The 20,062-nt window shown below is 43.3% G+C and overlaps 1 protein-coding gene across 1 annotated transcript in view; it reads right to left on the bottom strand.

The window, feature by feature from the left end:
- The window catches only part of NFKB1 (nuclear factor kappa B subunit 1), a 48,525-nt gene that overhangs the window by 5,407 nt on the left and 23,056 nt on the right, over positions 1 to 20,062 (bottom strand). Inside the window, exons 8-17 of the mRNA XM_054383276.1 lie at positions 17,599 to 17,703; positions 15,673 to 15,764; positions 14,940 to 15,078; positions 13,450 to 13,572; positions 12,318 to 12,407; positions 11,247 to 11,435; positions 8,084 to 8,225; positions 3,662 to 3,776; positions 1,465 to 1,666; positions 158 to 327 (exon numbers count right to left, since the gene is read on the bottom strand). Coding sequence (XP_054239251.1) covers positions 158 to 327; positions 1,465 to 1,666; positions 3,662 to 3,776; positions 8,084 to 8,225; positions 11,247 to 11,435; positions 12,318 to 12,407; positions 13,450 to 13,572; positions 14,940 to 15,078; positions 15,673 to 15,764; positions 17,599 to 17,703 — 1,367 coding nt within the window. The remainder of the gene's footprint in view (positions 1 to 157; positions 328 to 1,464; positions 1,667 to 3,661; positions 3,777 to 8,083; positions 8,226 to 11,246; positions 11,436 to 12,317; positions 12,408 to 13,449; positions 13,573 to 14,939; positions 15,079 to 15,672; positions 15,765 to 17,598; positions 17,704 to 20,062) is intronic.

Here is a 20,062-nt window from a genome sequence, read left to right as displayed (position 1 = left end):
AATGAATAACATTAGCAATAATTTTGCCATTATACCAATTTAAGTAATCATGTTAATAAACAGGAAAAGCCCTTACACTTCTGGTCCTCTGAAGGACTTTCAAGTGCTTTTAAATGTCTAAATAGAAAGACCTGGAAGAAATAAATTCTACCCTTACCTGAAGCAAAAGGCAGCCTGCCAAAGGGATGTTCTCTTGTTCCACAGCTAAATGCAATGCAGTTCGTCCAGATTTTTGTTCCTGAGCATTGACGTTAACGCCAGCAGCAATCAGCTGTTTGAGGCAGGACAGGCTGTTCGCCATCACCACCATGTGAACTGCACAGAGACCTGCACAAAACACAACCCATCCATCTGTGCATTAATACATGACAAACACGTCAAAGTTACGAGCTCTGAAGTGGCTGCATTTATGAGAACTGTTCCATGAGAGAGAGTTACTGTAGCTTCCTGAGCAGAAGTGATTTATTTGGGCTTGTGTTAATAAAAATGTTCTTTTTGCAGAAATTTGAACTAGTGTCATTGATGACAAGTCCCAGCAATGCATTTACAAAAATTTCAGAAACAAATCAATCAACCTCTTCTGAGGTGCAAGGCAAGGCAGGAACTGAAGAGCTAACCTGGAACATCTCTTTGCCTCAAAGGACAGTAGCCTTAAAAAAAAAATCTGCATCTTGGTACTAAACAAGTAGGTTTAGTACCCTGCACTGGCCCCATCTGCTACTGAAGATCTCTTCTAGAGACAGTCTGGGGAATAATTATGTATTTTAGCATCCTCTTCCTGTAAGGTCACACTGGGCTATCACCTCAAAGGTCATCTGCATTAGCTCCAGAGAGCAATAAAGCCTAGTATTTAGAAAAAGAAGCAACCGAACAGAAACTGTCCCAAACAATCTAAAAGAAAATCCTCCCTCCCTGAGGAGTTTCCCAATTTTTATGAATCCCATAATGACATTTTTAGGTCAGACATTTTACAATCTACTAAATTCAGATGACCTTTGTGCCACTAAAAATGGGATAATCATATCTTTGTGGCTGTTCATAGGCTCTGTTTGGTGACAAGTATCAGATATGAAACTCAACACTGGTCCAGAAATTGTTTTTGAGGGGATTTCATTGACTAGAGGGGAGGAAACCTTTTCTTCTGGGGGATTCTGCAGTGGTTGCATAAAGTATCTCAGGAGGAGCCCAGTGCCTATTTGTGAGATTGAAGGCAATATGCAGGAACAAAAATTCAAATCCATACTGTGTCATGTGCTGTGACCAACTTTGTCTGACCAGAAAACCTACACACCTGTGTTCTCTCATCTGGAACAGCAGACATAAAAAACCCAAGGCAGCACATACAAATAGGGAAGGATGCTGTTTCCAAGGTCTGTGTCTACCTGTGTAGAACAGTGTTGTCAGGAATGGAGATGTGCTTGTCCAGTAGGTAAGTGTAAACTTATACCCATTATCTTTCCATACCTTCACCATTGAAAAGGTTGATCATAGGAGGTATCTTCTTATGCTTGAGAAGCAGACTCAAAATCTTGTCATCTCCTTCAGTAGCAGCTAAGTGTAAGACAGAATTACCATGGCGATCCAGCAGGCTGACATCTGCTCCAGCCTTCAGCAGGTCGTGTACCACCTCTGCCTGCTTTGTGATCACTGCCAGGTGCAAGGGGGTCTAGAAGGGAGAGAAGCAAACCATGAGATAAGCAAGAGCTACATCTCTTCTACAGAAATCACTGAAGCACACAGAAGCTGCCAGTGCAAGAAGGCTAACAAATGAAAAGCTTGTGGGTGTGTACACGTTTTCTGCTACTGCACACTGCAAAACAGGGTTCCTACTGACTAAGAAGGAAATAAAAGCTGCCTTGGTGGTGTCAGCAGTTAGGCTTTAAGAGGAACCTTTAAAGATGTTGCCTACTCTGTAAGCCAGGGCACTCATCTGGCTATTTGAGTGTTGTAGTGCAGGGGACTTGTAGAATGAGATAAGCCCTGTGCCCTCCAGACATCACAAGGTGATTCCAGCTGCCCCACAGCCAAGTTCATGGCACAGAGGGAGCACACACACTTCCCAGGGCTTGCTCAAACTGCCTTTGGCACTGGACTGTACTTTAGTGTTGCTCCAGAGTGGGAGGTTTGCAGCCTTGGCCTTAGGATTTCCTTATCCTTCAGAATAACTGCCCAGAAGAAAACCCTGCACTTATGCACTCAGGCAGTGTGTGTCCAGCCAGCAGACTCTATCTGCATCTTCTGCAGGTTTGTGCGGACACCTGCAGCACCCAGAAGCTCTGGGGCCCAGAGGTTTCCCCAGGCTGCTTGTGTGCTACTTCTAGACAGGCTTCCCACTGAACAGCATCACGTACGACATGCTCAGAAAGGTACTGAAACAGTAAGCATTCCAGTAAGGTTTGGGAAATTGTACTTTCAACTCTAAATCTAAAAATGGCACAAGATTCCATCTCTACCTCATTATCCTTATATTAACAGAGGACTATAAAAACTGACTAATTCCAGCTGTGCACAATGAGCTTGTGCTTGTCAATAAATCTGTCAACATATTTGCAGTTAATTACTGAATCTATAAGGTCCATGTAAGAGTCAGCTTTCAGATCACATGTAGAGAAGCCCAAGTCTACGTCCCTCCCACCACTAGCTTAAGCAGAAGGCAGGACAGCTGTAGCGGTCCTGGTTAGAGGTTTATTTCTTTCATGGAGCACAGCTTTGCTTCCTCTTTCTGTTCAACAAAGGGCACAGAACTCAATTCAGAACCTTCTGGTGGCTTTCAGCAGCCTTTACATTTCAAATTTGCTTTATATTAACAGAAAAATGAAACGTGAAAGGAAACAACAACAAAACCCCAATAATTTAAACCCTCTGGAATTACTTGTGTAGGCTAAAAACCTGCCTTTGCTGCTCACAGCAACAGAAACAACCCATGTGCCAGAGTGCTGCCTGTAATGTCCTGCTGGTTACCTTTGGGATAGCCTAAGGGTGTGCACAGGTGAAAAGACTTTTTTTTCCAGGCAGGTTTCCCCAGCTCTTTTTAAAGCCTGAGTTACAGTACAAAAAGCTCAGGCTCTGTCATAGATTGGGCTGATGAGACAGAATTGTGCCTGGTAGTTAAGAGTTCTTTCCTACTAGGTAAAAGGCATGGGAATGGGGTATTTTTTGGTTTTGTTTTGCTAAAACGTGAATCTAAAAACGAAAGGGAAATCTTGGTGCTGATGTGACTGGCACAGATCCATTCTGGGCTACAGGAAGGGCTTCCACAGGCCTACAGAGAACTGATGATGCAGCAACTGACTCATGATCCTGAGTTATCATGTGGTGGAAAGAGCCCACAGTTGGTACACCATAATCCACACTGCTGATTTCATAACAGGGAAGCTAAATAACAAAGACACGAACTGAAGAATTTCTTATTTTCAGTCTGTTCTAACGATTAACCCATGGAAACCTGTTAACATCAAGGGCAGTTACAAACTAAACCAGTGAAAACATGTCCTTGCTCTTCCACCACCTTACAACGTCTCATGGTGCTTCTAAACTGCTTTGCATTGCAGCCTGATCTGGGCTTAGTCAAACTAAGAGAAGTAAAACAGAGAGCAAGTTGTGCAATTTCTTCATAACCGGCAGAACAATCGACACCACTTATCCCACCACAGCTACCCACCTGGTAGAGGTCATTTCTCATGTTAATGATGTCATTGTAATTCAAATCAGGCATCACTTCCAAGAGGTTCTTCACCAGCTCAGTATGAAGGTGGATAATTGCTAAATGAAGGACACTGAAACAACAAAAAAAAAAATTAACATTATTTTAAAACTTACTATAAAAATGTTATGGTTGTGCTGTAGATCTGATTGGATACTAATCAACTGGTCATGTTTCAGCATTAAATATCAGCACCTAAATCGAATCCCAACATAAAAAAAGGTACTCAGGTCCTAACTTGTATTTCACCCTTCAGTCACAAAAGCAAGCTCAGGATGGCTTTTGCTGGTCCTGAGAGTAACTTAACTGCTGGTCTAACAATTTGTAGTACAAAGCAATTGTTTCAGAACTCACTGAAATCCCCAGATTCTTTTGCTGGTTTGCTTTTTTTCCCATGCTTTGAATTTTGCAGCACATGAAGGCCTCTTCCTGTCAAAACTTTCCTTCAGAATTTCCACAGGCCTCTCTGCCACCAGAGCAGATTTTCCCTTGGGGGTTTCCCCAGATCTGTGGTTTCTTCTTCGTTTTCAGGCAGAAAAATGAGTAAGGGCTCAGGCTCTGTGACTAACAGCCACAGGATCTGCAGCAGTGGCCAAAGGAAAAATCTGGTTTGGGGCATAAGCCATCGCACAGCAGGACACTTTACCACTTCTACTGGGTTAATGCAATGGCCTTTCCCCTGCTCTTCTCCAGAGCAGAGTGGCTGTTACTGCAAGCATCACCATGAAAAAAGCAGGTCGTTAAACTCATCACCTTGCCCCAGCAGAGCTCCATTTCTCTGGTTCCCTTCAGATCTCATTTCCAAGACATGCCTTTTTTTTTTTTTGAAGCATGTTTGGCAAGCTCTCCCTTTTACAGATGCTGGCCAACCTCTGGGTTCATCTTTTTAGCATATTTCTGCTGACACACAACATCAATGCAGGACATGTGGTGCGTTTGCTGAATACATCTACACTTCCACCAGAAAAATAAAACAAAGAAAACAAAGTTCCTTGCCAGCTGTGGCACAGAGTGATCCTGAAATTAAGACTGAGACACTCAAAACCAGGAAGTATTTTAAAAATGGGAAAAAAAAAATTAAAATTTTTCTAAACCAAACTCACCCTCAAAGGTCCTGCCATAGACAGGGTACTGCCACAGGCAATACCGTAACACTTTCCCTCCCTCAGCTCTCCTGTACTGTTCTAACAGTCCCACCACTAACATAAATGAGCTGGTTGTCTGCTCTCTGGTAGATGCTTCTTATTAAGCTCTCATGCTCACATTTGATTTCCAAATCTCACCTTCAGAAATAAATTTGTTCCTCTGTTGCCTTTAGTTCTCTTTCCTAGAGTGCCTATCTTAATTTTGCCCTGCCAGTGGTGCTGTGAAGACATGCTAACTATCCATCATGGAATCACAGAATCACTCAGGCTGGAAAAGACCTTTAAGAGCATTGATTCCAGCCATTAACTGAACTCTACCAAGTGTGCTGCTAACCCATGACCCTCAGCGTCACAAATGTCAGTGAGAGGGCAGTTGGTTCCATTTCATACACAGTCCTACAGGACAAAATGCATTCCAGCACAGCCCAGGGCCCTAACACCATTGGGCTTCTGGAGAGGGGTGGCACTCCTGGAAAGCAGCCCTGTGAAAAGGCATTTGGGGGTGCTGATGAATGAGAAGCTGGACACAAGCAGACAGTGTGATCTTGCAGCCCAGATGGCAAATCACATCCTGGGCTGCATCAAAAGATGCATAGCCAGCAGATCCAGAGAGGTGGTTCTGCCACTTTGCTCTGCTTTGTTAAGACCTCACCTGGAGTACTGTGTCTGGAGCCCTCAATACAGGAAGGACATGGACCTGATGGAACAGGTCCAGAGGAGGGCCATGAAAATCGTCAGGGGGTTGGAGCACCTCTGCTACGAGGAAAGGCTGAGGGAGCTGGGGGTGTTCAGCCTGGAGAGCAGAAGGCTCCAGGGAGACCTAATAGCAGCCTTCCAGTACCTGATTGCGGCCTACAGGAAGGATGGGGAGAGAGTGTTTACAAAGGCCTGCAGTGACAGGACAAGGGGCAATAACTTCAAACTAGAGAAGAGCAGATTTAGATTGGATATCAGGAAGTTGTTCTTCACTATGAGGGTGGTAGAACACTGGAACAGGGAGGTGGTGGAGGCCCCTCTCCTGGAGATATTCAAGGTGAGGCTGGACGAGGCCCTGGGCAACCTGATCTGGTTGGAGATGTCTCTGCAGACTGCAAGGAGGTCGGACTGGATGACCTTTGGAGGTCCCTTCCAGTCTGGACCTCTCTATGATTCGATGAGATGCAGTACCAGCTGGCGTCACCAAGTGCCCACTGAACACAGGTACCAATCACAAGTCTTAAAGCCATTAAACACAACACCAACTCCTAAAGTTGTTTGATTCCTTACATACTGCCTTGGTGAAAGATGAGCAAAGTTGTTGACAGCAACATTTCTTTGAAGGCTTAAGCAAAAAAAATAAATTATAGCTTTTGCCATATAATTTTAGTGATTAAAGTGAAAATTAGGGAAACTGATTTATGAGGTTTGATTTTTTTTTTTTTAACCAGCTCCTGTGAGGGAGCTGGAAGACAGTCACCAAAACTTTATTGTGTTAAAAAGCTGCAGTGTAATTTAGATGTATTACATGCTCACTAACTAAAATCCATCTCAGGAGAAAGGCTTGAGCCTTACATATTTGCAGCTACTTCTTGAATCAGGAAGAAAGCAACTACCTGCTATAACTTGTTGAAATGCTCTGCAAGTCCAAGTCTGTGGGGCACCGTTGATATTTAAATGCAGGTTCTACTTGCTCAATACTCCCTCTGCTCCTCACTTGTGGGTTTTTTAACAAAGAAGCTGTCCTGTCCACAGTGCTAGCAGATCTTGTTGCTAGCTCCTGCCTTGTTCACGTTCCTGCTTTCCTCAAAGCAGACATTAGGTTGCCAATTGGAAAGCAAAGCAATCAGCTACCCTCTGATTTTGCAGTCCTTTATCAGTAATCTGAGAGCTACTTTCACTGAAAAGTGAAAGTGGAGTTAAAGTGGTAGCCTCTCACAGAGTAATTGAGCAGTGGGACAGAATGTCTCAGTCACTTGTAGTTTTCCAACCAGCTGGACACATTAAGGCTCATATGGATGTTGTACAAAAGACTGCACCTCTCCTGTGGAGACAGACTGAGAGAGTTGGGCCTGTTCAGTCTGGAGAAGAGAAGACTCTGAGGAAACCTTATTGTGGCCTTCCAGTATCTGAAGGGGACTGCAAGAAAGCTGGGGAGGGACTTTTTAGACTGTCAGGTAGTGACAGGACTAAGGGGAATGGATTCAGTGGGTAGACTTAGATTGGATGTTAGGAAGAAGTTCTTCACCATGAGGTGGTGAGACACTGGAACAGGTTGGCCCAGGGAGGTGATGGAGGCCCCATTCCTGGAGCTTTTTAAGGTCAGGCTGGATAGGGCTCTGAACAACCTGCTCTAGTGTGAGACACCCCTGCCCATGGCAAGGGGGATTGGAACTAGATTCAATTGGAACTGAGATTTCAAACTCCAACCCTGATAATTCTGTGATTCTGTGAATTTCAGGAAGCAAGTGATTGCACAGGGCCAGACCAAAGCCTGTGAGCTGGTAAGTGAGGATGTGATCATGTCACTTGCTTATTCAAGAGATGATCTTTGTATGAGTTCAGAGCCACTTCCATTGTATTTGCTTTTAAATGACTACTCATCATTAGTTCCTCACTGTATTTCACTCTGAGTCCCAGAGAATCTGCATAGCTGTAGAGGAACAAGAGGGGATTTCTACTTCAGCTCAAATTATAGAAGCAAATGTTAGCAGCCAAGTCTGCTGCAAACATCCCTGCAATCTCTTGGAAGGTAACAGCATAGTACTGATGTAAGCAAGAGCAAAATACCAGTCTCTGGGATGAGCTTGGTGTCAGTGCATGGATCCTTTGGCTATTGTTTCTACATCTCCTGGTGCATCTGTAACTTAAAACTTCCTATGGAACAAAAAGCAGGGGCACTCTCCTCAAGCACTAAGCTGAGGATCCCCATCAACTGTGTGTCATGATGCAAGCACAGCACTTCACAGTCAGTCAAGATTGTAAGTAAAGGCAAACCACCTCACAAGCGCCACACCCCTCAATGGCCAGGCTACTTTCTGACAAGTACTGGATCAAGGAACTGTCTGGTAAGAGTGACTGCTCTGCAAAGGCAATGAAAATATCTGAACCACAGCTGTACCTCTCCCAAACAGCACAGAGGAAACCAATAGTTATTTGATCAGAGCAGTGCTGCATCCGTGATTGCCACCCACAGGGTACTGCACCATTCTGCCACCCAAAAAGTGGCTTTCAACCCAGTAAGCACAGGCCAACTTACTTGTCTCCATTATCATCCTGGACCACAGTGAGATGGCGCTGAACAGCCAACAGCATCTTCACATCTCCAGTTACAGCATAATCAAAGAGAGCATTGCAGTGGCGCTTGGCTAGCTGCATGGCCTTCTCCAGGAACAGACCATCTGAAAGAAAGTTTTGTCTTGATCAGTTCAGCTGTCTTCCTTGCAACATTACCTTCTTTTGAGAGGCATCTGTGCTTAAGTGCAGACCCACCAAGTCTTACTCACTGAGAGAGGTTGCTCATTACTCATGAGAGGTAAGGATACAGGGAATGAGTGTCTTGGAAGAAAAAGTATCTGCCTCCTGAGAGTTCAGGCAGCAGGAGTCCAGAGAACAGTCAAATCCTGGAAGCTACCTTTGAGTAGCAGCAAAGTAACTGCATTGTTGTGCACTTGTGTGGAAGAGACTGTAGGAACAGGACCTCGGATTTGCTTAGATACAAACAAAAGACATCTAAGGACTCTTGTCCAAAGAGCACTTCAAGGTACCTCCCATGCAGTTCTGAGTAGTTTGGATTTGAAGAAACTGAGGCACAAGAAGCCTAAGTGACCTTGCATAGAAACTCATGGCAAAGCTATAGAACACAGGCAGGGCTTGGTACTCCCTCTGCGACTCACAACATGCAGGCTTCCTGCTTTACAGCAGCACAGAGTCTCTTTGCCTGTTACCAACATTCCAGTGTTTATATTGCTCAGGATTTGTAGCATCCTATTTTAGATTTATAAAATGTACAATCACTGAGATTTCAAAAAGCTGTCATGGTGGGGAAGCAAAAGGGAGAAAAGGGGAGAAAAGAAACTCAGTTGTGGAAAAAAAAAAAAAGAATCAAGAATCAAGAAGGTTGGAAGAGACCTCAAGGATCATCGAGTCCTACCTGTCACCCTACACCTCATGCCTATCTAAACCATGGCACCAAGTGCCACGTCCAATCCCCTCTTGAACACCTCCAGGGATGGTGACTCCACCACCTCCCTGGGCAGCCCATTCCAATGGCCAACCACTCTCTCTGGGAAGAACTTTCTCCTCACCTCCAGCCTATACCTCCCCTGGCACAGCTTGAGACTGTGTCCTCTTGTTCTGGTGCTGGTTGCCTGGGAGAAGAGACCAACCCCCTCCTGGCTACAGCCTCCCTTCAGGTAGTTGTAGACAGCAATGAGGTCTCCCCTGAGCCTTCTCTTCTCCAGGCTAAAAAGTCACTCTGGGTCGCTCTATCAATATCTTTGTGGTTCTTTATCAGCAAGCTACTAGTGAAAACGAAACGTGAAGTTTCAAAACCACCACAGGCATTCTGGGAAGCAGTAGCACCTGAGACCAGCCTGCACTTCAAACAGTGCCATGTTGCTATAAAATTTTGCAAGGTTAGAAACTGGAAAGAGCAAACAACTGAAATGGATGCTGTAATTTAAAGCACACACATGGAGAGCACACCCAGGGATTCCAGCTACACAAACAACAGGCATGAAGGCTGGGTCAGAACCATACCCCTGATAGCCTGTGGTGGCCTCTGTAAGCCAAAGATCTACACAGGTACCCATGAAGGTTCTAGTTCTAGCCAATCCACCACTGAGGTTCCTGTACTAAATGCCCAGGCTGATGTGTTTGTATTTGCTATTTATCTCTTAACACTAAGTAACAGCAGTAAACAGACATTACGTCCAGGATACATATCTAGGGTACAGGCTGTTATTCACCCTTTTCTCAACAGGGACATTTCCAAGGACCAGAAAACCTGAAGGCTGAACCTCCCTGCTTTCCCCTGTCAAGCACACATAATAGATATCCTTCAAAGTGCTACCAGACAGCCTCTTTTAGTCTAATATCCAAATGTTCTAACCTGCAGTCGCTATTTCAGCGATTCACAGGATGGTCTGGGTGGGAAGGGACCTCTAAAGGTCATCTAGTCCAACCCTCTCTGCAGTAAGCAGGGACATCCTCAACTAGATCAGGTTGCCCAGAGCAACACGGAGCTTGTTCCTCTGCACTGTATTCTTCATATGATCTGGAGCTTGAAATGGCCTCTTTTTGTGTCATTATAACAGACAAATAAAAGGAACAGTCCTGCCTACAATGTTCATTACTTAGAAAACAATTTGTTTTTTTTTTACTCAGAATTCAGGCCTCTCCTTGGCAACCACTAGATGGACATGATTTCTTCACATACCAGCAGATTTTAGTCACTGAATCAGTCATGTGATTTATCCCAAGAGCTGCAAGCAGCAAGGTACTCCTGAGTAAACTGAGGAATATGTGTTTCTCAGACCACAAGAAGTTAAACCATGGAGGTTTTTACAACTATAATCCATCTACTACATGACTTTGGTTTCCCAAGCCAATACCAAGTGTCTCAGAGGGCTGATAGAGGAAAACACGCCCTCTCCCTGACTGAGAGACCAACAGAAGTGTTCACATTGCACTTGGTAGAAGCCAAGAACAGAAATCCCTTCCTGCTCGGTTCCTTACCATTACCATGTCTCTCTAGTCCAGCTATGGGGGGGTTCTTAAATTTTACAAGAAGCAGGATTACTCAAACCCTTTTAAGAAGTGACCATCAGCTTTTAAAGAAACAGCCCAGGAAACAAGACATCTTACTGCCTGGGAAAGGATGATTTGCAGTCTTTACACATCTGACAATTCTGCTGCTAAACCATTTCTACTGCCTGCTCCTGCCTGCCTCCCCTTTTGTTTGAGGTGTGAGCCTTGGCTACCCAGCAGAGTTATTTTACTGTGTGTTTGCCACATGGGAACAGGCACATTTACATTTCAAATGCAAACCTTTGATGCTACTTGGCATGCAGCTTCACAATTAAAATGCAGGGAAGAACTACCGCAGCAATCACTCCAACATCCATTTATTCATCCATTAAGGCCTGCCAAGTCAACTGCTGAATTGTCTTCGTACCTTCACTGCCCAGCAGGCCAAGCTATCTCTTCTTGCATGATAAGCAGCAGCTCAGCTACCCGGTGGAAGATTGTCTACAGAACTATGTACTGAGAGGGTTATCTCAGATTTGGGGGAATGGAATGCCTCCTCTTTCCTCCAGGAGGCATTATCCTATTTTGAGAACAGCAAGCAGAAGTTTATGGAGTTTCAGGGCCCACACTGCAGTTTGATCTACCCTGAATACATTTAATTGTTCACTTACCCTGCCACCTGCAATCTGCTTCATTTACTTCAGTACAGGAAGAAGCAGCATCCTCCTTCTCATTATCACCAGAGGTCCTGTACTCCCTCCTCTCCATAGTTTCCACTTTCACATCATGTTTCGTGTCGCACTTGTCACTTTGTTTATTACAGCACTTCCCATCTTGTTCAGCTGTGCTATTTGATAGCCCTTCAAACAAAAATTAGTATCATCAGTGTCTAGTAATGGTGCTTTTTTATGCAAGTGATAAAGTTGAACTAGCCAAAACCTAACCCTGAAGAACTCAATGCCAAAATTTACTTTGACATAGGAGGAGTTATCATTAAGCACTTGTGAACCATAATACTCTAGACGCCAGTGCCCACGGACAGACATGGCAATGTGACCTGCTCTAAAGTGATGCTCCTGACAGCCTCTGCTCCAAACAGAAACTTACAACAACAGATATACCTCTCTTTCTACATGACAAGAATGCAAGTCCAGGAAATTTACCAAAATTATTCCGATTATTTTTGGGTTTCATGCCTGAGACTTTGGATATTACTACAGAGTATTCAATGAGTAGATTTGAAATTACTTCCCTATCCTAAGGAGCCAAGAATGCCCTTATTATTAACAATCTTTTCCATTGACTTTTAAGTTATTTCTCAGGGCCACAGTGCAGTTAGTACCAGCCTATGGCAATGAAGGAAGATCCCTTTTCCTCTGGTCTAGTTTTTGGGTCACCTATAATTGGCATGTTCAAGCAAGCAAGAGGGCTGCTGCTTGAAACGTATACAGCAGCACGTGGAAGGGTGTTGGTGAACAGCTGCTCAGGAGTTAGCAGTAAAAAGGAACATGCACACAGCTCTTAGGGTAGATGTGGAAAGAATAAAAGAGAGGCAAAGACAGTATAATCTGCTGCACAAACCCCTCTGCTGCCAGAGGTTGTAGAAAAGAAACTGATTTTAGGGGGAAAAAAATAGCCTTTCCCAACACACGTAGCTAGACATGTGACACATTTGCTCCTCTGTACAATACAGACCCTCAAACTCAATTCAGCTGTTGCAAGAACAACATTTTTACTGTTACCATGTTTCATTCCAGCATTGGACTTTGTTGTGCCAGGGTGGAAATGCATCCCTCCAAAAGCTGAATATCCATACGAAGGATAACTGAACCCTAAAGAGAAACAAGAGATTAAGGTTTAAATAGAATATACCCTAGAGGAATGAAAACACCACCTGTAAGAACACTGAAGCAAAAGAACTGAAATTCTGTTTTCCACAATCTTCTGCTTTATGCCATACGATTAAAATAAATTTTCCAGGGTGAAGGTGAGCTCTGCCCCAACCCTTTTATAAATCCAAAGAAATTCTGGATGCCTGGCTAGTGACACTATCTATTCCAACATCCATAAGACCACACAAAAGTAGTATCACCATGCTTTGTCTAAAACCCAACTGAGAATTCACCAGCTACCCCTTATGCTTTCAGATCTTTGTGAGTACGATAGTTTTGTATTGTGGTGTGTGTTATAGATGTGCTGCTAGCAACATGTGCAAAGATTTAAAGACTGCTGCTCTGTCTCTTGCTCTAAAAAAAGGGATGCAAAAGTAGTGTGGTTCAGATGACATTTACTGGCCTACAGGATTTTAGTGCTCTGCTGTGAGAATCAAAGAAAATCTCTTCTGATCATGCATCTTAGATATGCTCTGCCTTCAAAAAATGGAAAATAGGAGAAAATTTACTATATAGTATTTCACATTTTTCAGTAGTTCTTTGCACTAACAGGGTTAACTTGTCAAATTCCACTCCTGGTCCCAGAAATACTTAAGAGCTTGTTTAAAGTACCCAAGATGGTACTTAGCTTAGCTGCCTCATGAACTTCAGTGCCTTTGAAGTCCTAAGAAGCAACAAAGCTAAGGTATGATGGACTCCTGACTCAGACTCCCTCAAGCAGAGAGGTGTTATCCATACAGAGAACAAAAAAAAAGTCACCAGGAGCCCTCTATCTAAGTAGGAGGGCAAAGGAAGTTATGAAATATTTAGAAAACAAGGAGAGGCTTGACCAAAATGGGTAACACTATGTAAAGGCAGGAAAGTCAGGTTTTATCTATCTAGGGAATGAAGTCCTCATCCCATTTAAAAAAACCAAAGTAAACATCTGTTCTGCTCTCAGAGCAGAACCCCTTAGCCTCCTCACCCAGAACTGCTGCCTTACCAGAGCCAGCACCACCACCTCCCGCTCCGTACATGCCACCGCCTCCTGCGCTACCACCTCCTCCATAGCCATCAGAGAAGTTGGGCATGAGCTTCTGGCGTTTCCTTTGCACTTCTTCTTTATCTGGGTTAGAAGGAATAGGTGGGATAGAGAGTCGCTCTTACTGGTGGTCACATACAGAACAGGCTGTGCATACAGTAGGCACTAAAGTTTACCAGTTTATAAAGGAAAATACAGAGTGCTTTAGAAGAGCTCCAGAAAGCAGAACAGCTTTGTATGTAATGCAACAGTGAGAATTGCTTTGAGAAACAAGCTGGTGTCAAGTCCCCAGCCAGACAGGGATTAAAACATGCACATAATATTGAATTAATTGTACTCTGTTCAGAGGCACGAAAAAGAGGTTTGCTTCGGAGCTGGCAATCCTACTCTGCAGTTGCACACTTGCCAGAAAACTTGTGCAAGAGATTCCCCAAATCATTACCAATACAAAACCCTCTGAGCTCTCGAAGTTTCTATGAATCCAAGCTTTCTGCTATTTTATCCTAATAGGTGTAAAGTAGATTCAGTTGGACATCAACCGCCACCTGCTCTCCTCAGCTGTCCATTACCACTGATGCACACATTTTAGAGTTCAACAGGGTACTGATTTCAACAGGGCTCCAAGCTAAGCTCTGAAAACAGGTAAGATTATGATTTAACAGCATAACCTGCAGGTAACTGTTAAGCAGGAAGATTATTGTCTTAGTACAATGAAACACCAAAGCTGACTTGGGCCTCAAAGGATTTCCATATCATGATATTTAAAGTCATGATTGCTGCTGCCATTCACATCCAATACATTTAAAGGGCACAGACCTGCTAGTTAAACTTCCTTTCATTAATGGCTTTGGAAGTGGGTCTTGATGCCAACTATTCTGCTTCTGCTAAGTGACTACCAAACACTTTAATACAAGAGATTGAAACAGCACTTGCCCTGCTCTTAGAAGTGTCTTGGGTTTACTTAATTAGTGCAGACAATTGGAAAACTCAAACCCATCAGGGCTGTTGTGAAGCATGACAGTAAAAGAAGAGAACTGCAAATTACACACTTTTTCCACCAGATACCAACCGATCTTTGGTTTATGGTTTCATCTGAGAGCAGTGACAGTAAAATACCCTCAGATATTATTTTGCTCAGAGGAAGAGAGTGCCATCTGCTGTGTCAACAGGCATGTGTGCATATAAGAACCTAGAAGGGAGTAAGCACCAGGAAGAAGATACTCCTGGCTGTCCTGCCTGTCAGTCTAACAGCAAACCTACAAGCTCATTACACAGCTACTGCTTTGAAATTAGCTCTGCACAAAACAAGGAGGCAAGTGTCCTGTTTTCTCAAAATAACACTGGGGGGGAGGAGGGGAATCCCTCACCAAACAAGTCCTATTGCATTAAAAGCATTCCTAGGGACCCTGCAGTTTCTGCTTCCAACATAGGACACATGCTTGGTGAATTACCTTTGATTTCTGGATAGTAAAGAAAAGGCTTGGGTTCGCTGGTTTCTAGATCGGATTTCCGGCGCAGCTGTACAAATACAGAGGCTGGCTTTGTGATATTGACATCTCGGTACTTGGGTGTTTTGAACACGATGGCAAACTGTGAAGGAAACAGTGACAGGCACATGAACATGGAGCATGGGTTTTGACAACTTTGCTTTTACTTTCCTGTTATTTTGCAGGAGATGGTTCACAGCTCGGGGCAAGGCGGGACAAAAAATGTTAGCAAAAGGCTGCTACAATAAGCTTCCACTTTAGTTTTTAGTTGAACTTTTGAGGATGAATCACAAAGCCTTTGGGGAGAGATAGAACTTCCAAACAAAGTATCACCACACTACATACATTAGTACTGCACTGTTTGCTCCTTCATCATTTACCATGCAGTCTGTGGCCTTCCCAGCATGTCACAGGAGCTCTAAGAGCTTTGTACAGACCCTACTCCAGTTTCCACTGGTGCACGCTGAGACAATGAGTCTATCTCCCAGTTTCCTCACTCTGTGTTCCTAACAACCTGCCTACTTACCTATTATACACCTTTCATGAACAGTTAGGATGGTATTATTGTTATGAAGTAACCAACAAAAGAAGCAAGTAGCACAGGATATAGATGCTGTCACCTAATTTACTAATTATACTGGTCTACAGAGATGAAAAAAAAAAATCATTAACAACTGACAAATATGCTATTACTTACCTGTCTATGTACATCTGTAGGAGAAAAGTCTCCAAAGCCTTCCCACATGCCTCCATTCTCATCCTCTTCATAGAAACGTATTTGAATATCATCTGCAAAGAGTGAAAGAAACACCTTAAAGACTCTACACATTGGTTTAACCTTTGGGATGTTTGTGCATTTGTTTAACCTTTGGCTAAGTATTTCAGATAGAAATCAACAGAGTTATGTTTTGGCTGGATGACAGCAGATGAATAATACATGAACTATCTTTATCCATGTTATCAAATCATGAATAACTCATTTTTCACATCAGCTTCAGATCAGCCTAATTCTAACACTTCACTGAAGTTGCTCTCTATTTACTGAGCAGTGAAACGAGAACTAGGTTCGACACCTCTTCCTATTCTAGGGTTACAAAACATTCCAGAGGAGCTTTATTTGGACCTAACATGCAGGGAGGGAAGAACTTGAAGCTCAAAACATAGAAGCCACCCTCTCTCTTCCAACAGTTTCAGTTCAAAAAACTGTAGCAAAACTTGAAGTGCCACAGTGCAAGTTCCCCTTGCTGCTGGCAGAGTGCCACTTTGGGGCTGCAGCTCAAAGCTGTGAGTGAGCAACATTGTCAGCAATGATGCCTCACCCCCAGCATGTAGCACAGGCCACAAACATGAGATTTGGCTTCTGCTCCCCTAAACAAATTCTCTTACATTCTCTTTGTATTTATTTGTTTATATTTTCAGGAGAAGCAGGGAAATCATGACAGTAGCATATTCCCTCCCCAGCACTCCTGGGGAGAGAAAACTAGAAAAAGTTGACTGATGCAGCAGGACAGGCTTTTGGAGCAGGCAGACTGCTTCCCCTGATCCACCACCTGCTAGTCTCAAGGCTGTGAGCCACCACTTCCAGTCCTGCTGTCCTGTACGCTCAATTTCGCTCAAGCAGGAGGTTTCTGAGAGCAAGGAGGTCAGGGGAAACCCCAATCTGTCTGAGGGGAAACCCCACCTCAGGGCTTCCACTGAGTCAGACGTTTATTTATTTATTTCATGCACAAGAGTTATGTTTCATCTTAGCCCTCCTGACAGCAGAGGGTATATTTACATTATCAAAGGAAAACTGGTTCTTCAAAGCCCCTCAAAGACTTCTCTCTTTCCTAAGCAGTAGAAAATTTGCAAGAAACAGTGGTGGAGAAGCACAGCCTGAATTAGCAGAAAACATCAGTGTGATTTTAACACATCCAGGGACTGATTCCGAACAGGTAAGAATAGGGGCACCAGCCCCACCAAGCAATCTATACCAGGGAGTCCCAGCTATTACCCACAACTGAAAAATGCACATTTTCCTCACATTTTTTCCTTTTCAGTTAATCCCAAATACTACAACCAACCATGCTGTTATCTTCCTGTCCAACACCAAAGCACCCAAATCCACCCTGACACACTCAGTCATGAGTGAAAATTATCAAAATGAGTCTGCAGAAGTATCTGTTTACACAGAGTAATCTCCACCATTAGCATACACATAAAAATGAAGTTAACAGCAGCAGTGCTACATACATTCAGTTCACATCTGTGGTTAATAGAGAATACTCAGACATACTCTTTATTCATCACAAACAAGAATAAATCAGAAACTTCAGAGTAATTCAGGGCACGTGCTAGTTCACAGAGTCAAACATCACCTAGCACCCACAAAAACCCCCAGCACAGACAGAGGCAGAAATTTGGGAAGACTAAAAATGATCACATGGTCTCTGCAGTGGCAACACAAGCTGAATTTGCTTTGCAACAGACTATTTTGATTTAGTCTTTTTCTGGCCTGACTTCCCAAAAGCCTTGGTGCTTACAAATCCTGCTGTGTTATCAGAGCAGGAGAATACCAAGGCAGCACAACAGGCTTCCTGTGTACTCCAGATGAACACCCTGGAATGCCTCACAGGGCTCTTACCTTTCTGAACCTTGTCACAGAGAAGGTAAATCTCTTCCCCTCCTGTTACACACCCTGCTGTTCTGTCCATCCTTACGATTTTTAAGTTGGAGGCGTTGGGAGCTTCTATTGAAAGGAAAGATTACAAAACCCACTTTCATAGCAGTTTTAGATTGCAAAAAGCTCAAGCACAACACAGAGAAATGCATTAGAAAGACAAGCCTCCAATACAACCTACCTAAATTTGTCTGTGTTAAGCATGATCCATGAGGATGATTAGGGGACTTGAGCATCTCCCCTATGAAGAGAGACTGAGATCCTTGGGGCTATTTAGTCTTGAGAAGAAAAGACTGAAAGGGGATCTGATCAATATCTATAAATATCTGAGGGGTGGGTGTCAAGTGGAGGGGGCCAAGCTCTTTTTGGTGGCACACAGTATTAAGACAAGGAACAACAGGTTCAAACTTGTACACAGATGATTTCACCTCAACATGAGGAGAAACTTCTTTACAGTGAGGGTGACAGAGCACTGGAACAGGCTGCCCAGAGAGGTTGTAGAGTCTCCTTCTCTGGAGACTTTCATAACCTGGCTGGATGCATTCCTGTGTGGACTACCCTAAGTGATCCTGCTTTGACACGGGGGTTGGACCTGATGATCTCTTGAGGTCCCTTCCAACCTGTAATATACCGTGATACTGTGATGAATAAATCAACAATTTTTACATGAAAGGCATAATTTTGTTATTTTCTGAGATTTAACTGAAATGTGAGCTATAACACAAGGCCCTGGCCATGCCAGCACAATCACTGCATTAATAAGTAGCACAGCAGTAAATAGCCATCAGCACTCTGCACTAGTACTAACTTGATGACAAGAGCACATCACAAGACAATTTATTTTCCTCTTCCCTGCTTTCTTGACAGTGGGACACTTCCTGTATCCTACTACTTGAATGCAGTATGCAGCACATTGCTTTACACTGCAGCTTATTTGAAAGCACTGTCTGCCCTCCACAGATCTTAGTAGAAGCATCAACCAATACCTATTGGTCCTCAAGACAGAACTATCATCTCACAAGCAAAAGCTTGTGATACTATGCTTGTAGTAGCTAACAAACAAGAATTCACTGTGGGATCTCAGAAACCAGTAACTGATATCTAGGCAGCAACTTAAACCATCAGAAGAAGCATGCATACAAAATTTCCTCTCTGTCTCCTTGGCTGGAGTTTCGGTAAGTTGGAAGTATAGGAAGTTGGTTTTATACGTATGGCTTGATACATGCTCTGCTTTTGTTGATGCTTTGTCTTCCTCCTCCTCTTTCCTTTACAAATACTCTCAATCATTACACAGGGGTGAGGTAAAGTAATGGAATCTGTAATTGTTTCTAATGAAAATCAAGAGTCCTTAGAGACGCTGCTTGGTAATTCACCTCAGCCTCCAGACGAAAACGTTTTGTTTTCTTTCCCAGAAAATGCAGGTCGTGCATAAGGACAGCAGACATCCTGCCTTTTCACTCAATGAATATATGCAAGATAGATTGCAAGATATGCAAGGCTGGACTACATCACTACATTTCCCAGTTAACAGTGACCCACAGACTTCTTAAGAACAGTTGCATTTAATACTTTTCCAAGTAGACTTTGTCCTTAAAACGTGATGATGTACACATGACTTGTGCAAAGAAAAAGAGGGGAAAAAAAAGAAAAAGAGAAAAGCACTTTTTCTGAGCTATTACAGAATGATTATCAGGAACACTGTAATCCACAGCTACAGGGAGGAAAACTCAGGCAGCAGAAATGGTTCAGGTATGATAAGTAAGCATAACCAAAAAAGCACAAGGGAAAATATGAAGTGAAAAGATTTACTTAGAAAAAAAGACAAATAGAAGGATGTAACAGAACTATTAAAAAATACTGAGAAGTCTAAAGGAAAGGAAGTAAGAACTCTGGCTGTGTTAGTCTCACAAAACAAGGACAAGTAGAGGGCCAGCAAAACTGAAAAGTGTCAAAGTCTCAAAAGGATTGAAGCAAAGTAATTTTTTCCTGACATCCAGTGTGACAAGGATTTGTCATAGAATCATAGAATTGTCAGGGTCAGAAGGAACGTCAGAGATCATCTAGTTCCAATCTTCCTGCCATGGGAAGGGACACCTCACACTAGATCAGGTTGCCCAGAGCCCCATCCAGCCTGGCCTTAAAAACTTCCAGAGATGGGGCTTCTACCACCTCCCTGGGCAACCTGTTCCAGTGTCTCATCCTGCTCATGGTGAAGAACTTCTTCCTAATATCCAAAATAGAAAGCATAGAAAGCAATTGAAAACTGCAAAATTCAAACACTCCTTCTGAATCTAACAAGAGTTTACAAAACCCTCCTAATAAAAGTGGCAGGATTAAACATGGTAACAGCAAAATAATATCTTTCTTTATGGCTTATCTCACTATCTAGAACAAATCACGATACCATGGGTACTTGATAGACACGAGG

Source organism: Indicator indicator, chromosome 8 (genome assembly GCF_027791375.1).
Source record: "Indicator indicator isolate 239-I01 chromosome 8, UM_Iind_1.1, whole genome shotgun sequence".
Classification (NCBI taxonomy): domain Eukaryota; kingdom Metazoa; phylum Chordata; class Aves; order Piciformes; family Indicatoridae; genus Indicator; species Indicator indicator.
Note: the sequence above shows the minus strand (reverse complement) of the source record. Positions and strands in the feature narration are given on the sequence as shown.